General features: G+C 30.3%; 1 protein-coding gene across 4 annotated transcripts in view; it reads right to left on the bottom strand.

Moving 5' to 3' along the window:
• The window catches only part of LOC106468097 (formin-binding protein 1 homolog), an 84,424-nt gene that overhangs the window by 46,705 nt on the left and 34,232 nt on the right, over positions 1 to 3,487 (bottom strand). For all 4 annotated transcript variants that reach the window (XM_022397041.1, XM_022397047.1, XM_013928506.2 and 1 more), the window contains exons 4-5: positions 2,127 to 2,274; positions 1,544 to 1,606 (exon numbers count right to left, since the gene is read on the bottom strand). In XM_022397041.1, the coding sequence (XP_022252749.1) occupies positions 1,544 to 1,606; positions 2,127 to 2,274 (211 nt within the window). The remainder of the gene's footprint in view (positions 1 to 1,543; positions 1,607 to 2,126; positions 2,275 to 3,487) is intronic.

The following is a 3,487-nucleotide window of genomic DNA, read 5'->3' as shown; positions in this document are numbered from 1 at the left end:
CACAGTATCTGACAAGTGATAAATGCTAAAACTGCTTTTCAATGATAATTTATAGTACTAAAGTTTGAACAATAAAACTTGCGTTCTCTAATTCATTTGGGAAAAGAGAAGAAGAAGAAGAAGAAGAAAAAGAGAGTTCTTCTGCCATTTTGTGTCAAGATTTTGGTGAAAGTTCATTGTTTTTTGTAACTTACCTATAGAAGACTTCTTTTCAGTTCTAAACTGGTCAATATATACTTGGAGAATGTCCAAAGATTATGCATACTCTAGTTTCACTTGCAAGTGCTAGGTTGGAAGATGTTATGTTTGCATAAAATCCAGACTTTATGGATGCAATCATGATGTGATTCCCTTTGAAATTAAAGCATAAAGAAAGAGAGGCCATCTATAAATATTAGAATCCAATCATAAAAGACACGTATGGAGGCAAGCAGACTCTGATTGGATATGCCCTAGATGCTGAATGGGAAGCCATGGCCTGCCAAGGCCCATCCATGGCTATACCACTGCTTCTGCTTCACTTTTCTCATTGTATGCCACCTGCCTCTCCATCATAACTCCAGCTCCACCTAACATCTCATGCCTGGCTTTGCCACTGAGCAGAAGGAATAAGATAATTTGTTCTTCTCATTATAACCTAACCAACCACTTTCACTGGTTTCAAAGATTCAGTGATCAACATTTAAATTTGCAAATCAAGGTCAAAATAAAATGATCCAAACAAAAGTAGCCTTGCTTTGATAGACTTTTCATGAACAACAAAATCATGTTTTGGAAGTTTTAGTACTTTTTTTTTTTTTGAGACAAGAGGCCAAACCTTAAACTTGAGCAAACTTTTATACGTGAAAATGGCTAGCAGTTCACTCTTGTTCAAAGTTCCCATGAACAAACGACAATTTCTGTATGACCAATTCACAATTTTAGGGTTAAAAAGTTTGTTTTAAACAAGTTTTATTTTTGTATGCATTTTTGAATAGTATTCTTCAATAATAAAAAAAAAACTGTTAATTGGATTTTGTGCAATGTTACACTAGAGCTATTTGTTCTAACTGACAGACAAAGGGGAAGGCAGCTAATCAACAACACCCACTACCAACTCTTGTCAGACCTAATACTAGGATATGACTGTCAACCTTATAATGAAATCATGTCTCTGTGGTGGTAAAGGGGTGCAAACCACAGAATCTAATCTCTACACTCTGGTTGCTATAAGAAAAAAGAACACTGGGAACAGCTATTGTTTGAGTTTAATTAATTCATTTTTTTTGCACCTGTTAACAATTCAATAAAATTATCAAACATACTAATGCAGTTTTACTATGTAACAGTATTCCATAGTGAGAATTGTCTACTTTTTATAATAGAAATAAGTTTGAAATTCCTAAACTTAACACATTTTAATTAACAATAAAGAAAATGCAATCTTCAATTCACCTAAAATAATTAGTTATGTTTCACAAATCAGGTTTTAAAGTGATTAACAGTTTCATATCTCGAATATTATTTTAATTAATAGGGTGAAAAAACCTTATTTTACACAAACCTTGTCTAAGTGAGCTAAAGATGCTTGCAGCTGTGCTTGAAGCTTTGAACCTTCATGTAAATGCTGAAATAAGAGTGAATGTCTTGAGCAAGTGGAGTTTTCACAAGCTATTCAATGCTTTTTGTCAACAAAATGTGTCATTATTCATCCCAATAAAACCTTTTACATTTTAACTCTATTTCAGGAATTATAATGACAGATTCAAAAATTTCTATAATACACAAATGTCAGATAATGTACTGTTTCCACTCTTTTTTTACATCCATATTCAAACTTGTTTCACAGAACACTTTTGGAAATTTCTAGTAACAAAAATCTTAACTCTACTGACAGGTAACCATTTGGAAGTGCAACTATTTATATTCTGTGTTATAAATAATCACCACAAAGACTAATTAAACAATTAATTAAAAGTTGCTTTTCTTTTGTTTTCTAATGTAATTTGCACAAGTTATTTTGATATTATAACAAATGGTCACAATTTCAATAATGATTTATGTGTATCTCATAATTGTATTAAACTTTAAAACTCAGTTCTCAAAAACATTTAACATTCCATGTCTTTCTTTCACATCTTACTCACCCTCTTTCTTTCATCTTTAAATTCTTTCACTAAGTTATTGATTTCTTTTACTATCTGCGTTGTCATGTTTTCTGCTATCAATTCATGTTGTCCAGCCATATCACCGACTTCATTCAACATATGTAAAAATGCTTTACAAGAAGAAAATCTAGGAGAGAAACAAATACAATAAACTGTTTTGCTCTCAGAACTTACACTACATTTTATAGTTCAACAAGCATTTCTGTTACTTTAATATGACACTAAAAAAGACCAAACGCAATCCCCCCCAAAGATACATGATAGTATAACCCATAAGTTCTTTGACCTTTACTATAATTTCTCCATTTCTGCAGATTAGCAGCTTTTATGTGATATAAACTACAATTAAAAACTTTACTTCAGAATTAGCATAAGCATTCAGAGCAAAATTCTGAAAATCATAAGCTATTACAGTTACTGCAAATTATTACAGTTTCATTAATTATAAAACATTCATTAACAAAAGATAAACAATCATCCAAATAATATAGCAAGACTTTTCCATTTACAGCAATAAATGTTCATGGCCAGTGAAGATGAAGATAAATGTATTTTTTATGCTATAAAAAGTACAGTAAAACTCCAAAACTGAAATTCAAACAAAGCCATATACAGAAGCTAAAAAAAGTACAAAACTGTAAATTAAACTTGTATAAGAAAGAAATTGGTTAAGTCTTGCTGAGAAAAGATGTATTTATTAGTATAGTTAACATTTCAGGCTACCATCCTTCCTCAGAACTAACAGTAGGCTATTGAAGGTTTGAACTTAAAACAAATTGTTGATAGAACAGCACAGGGTTTAAATTATAAATTACATATTATAGCAACACATGTAACCATATTGTGTTACTTAAAAATTTTTGATTTAATGAATAAAAAACATGTATTAGTTCAAATTTAGTTCAAGTTAAATTATAATATTAAAGTAGATAAAAGGTGAAGTATGTGTGTGTTTAAATTATGGGAAGGAGAAGCATTAACTTAAGACGTTTGGAAGAAAAGAACCTAATTTTAAAATTTGTCAGTTTTCAAGGTGTTATCCTTTGATGATGACAAATGGTACAATCAATAAGTTCCACTACAGAGAAATCAATATTGTTAACCATATTAATAAATGTATATTTTATCAACAACACTTAACCAATTTAACAGTAAAAGTTATAGACACAACTTAATTTCTATTTATGTAGAAACAAAGTTATAACAAAAAGCTATGAAACACGCACAAAAATATAATGTATCAAAACCCAAAGTCAAGAACTGACCCAAAAACAATTGTGCATAAAACACACACAAAACAACAGTAACTGTTGCTATCAACTTATATATATTGTTACGTC

Source organism: Limulus polyphemus, unplaced genomic scaffold, assembly GCF_000517525.1.
Source record: "Limulus polyphemus unplaced genomic scaffold, Limulus_polyphemus-2.1.2 Scaffold85, whole genome shotgun sequence".
NCBI classification, from domain to species: Eukaryota; Metazoa; Arthropoda; class Merostomata; order Xiphosura; family Limulidae; genus Limulus; species Limulus polyphemus.
This window is presented reverse-complemented; position numbering and strand designations above follow the sequence as displayed.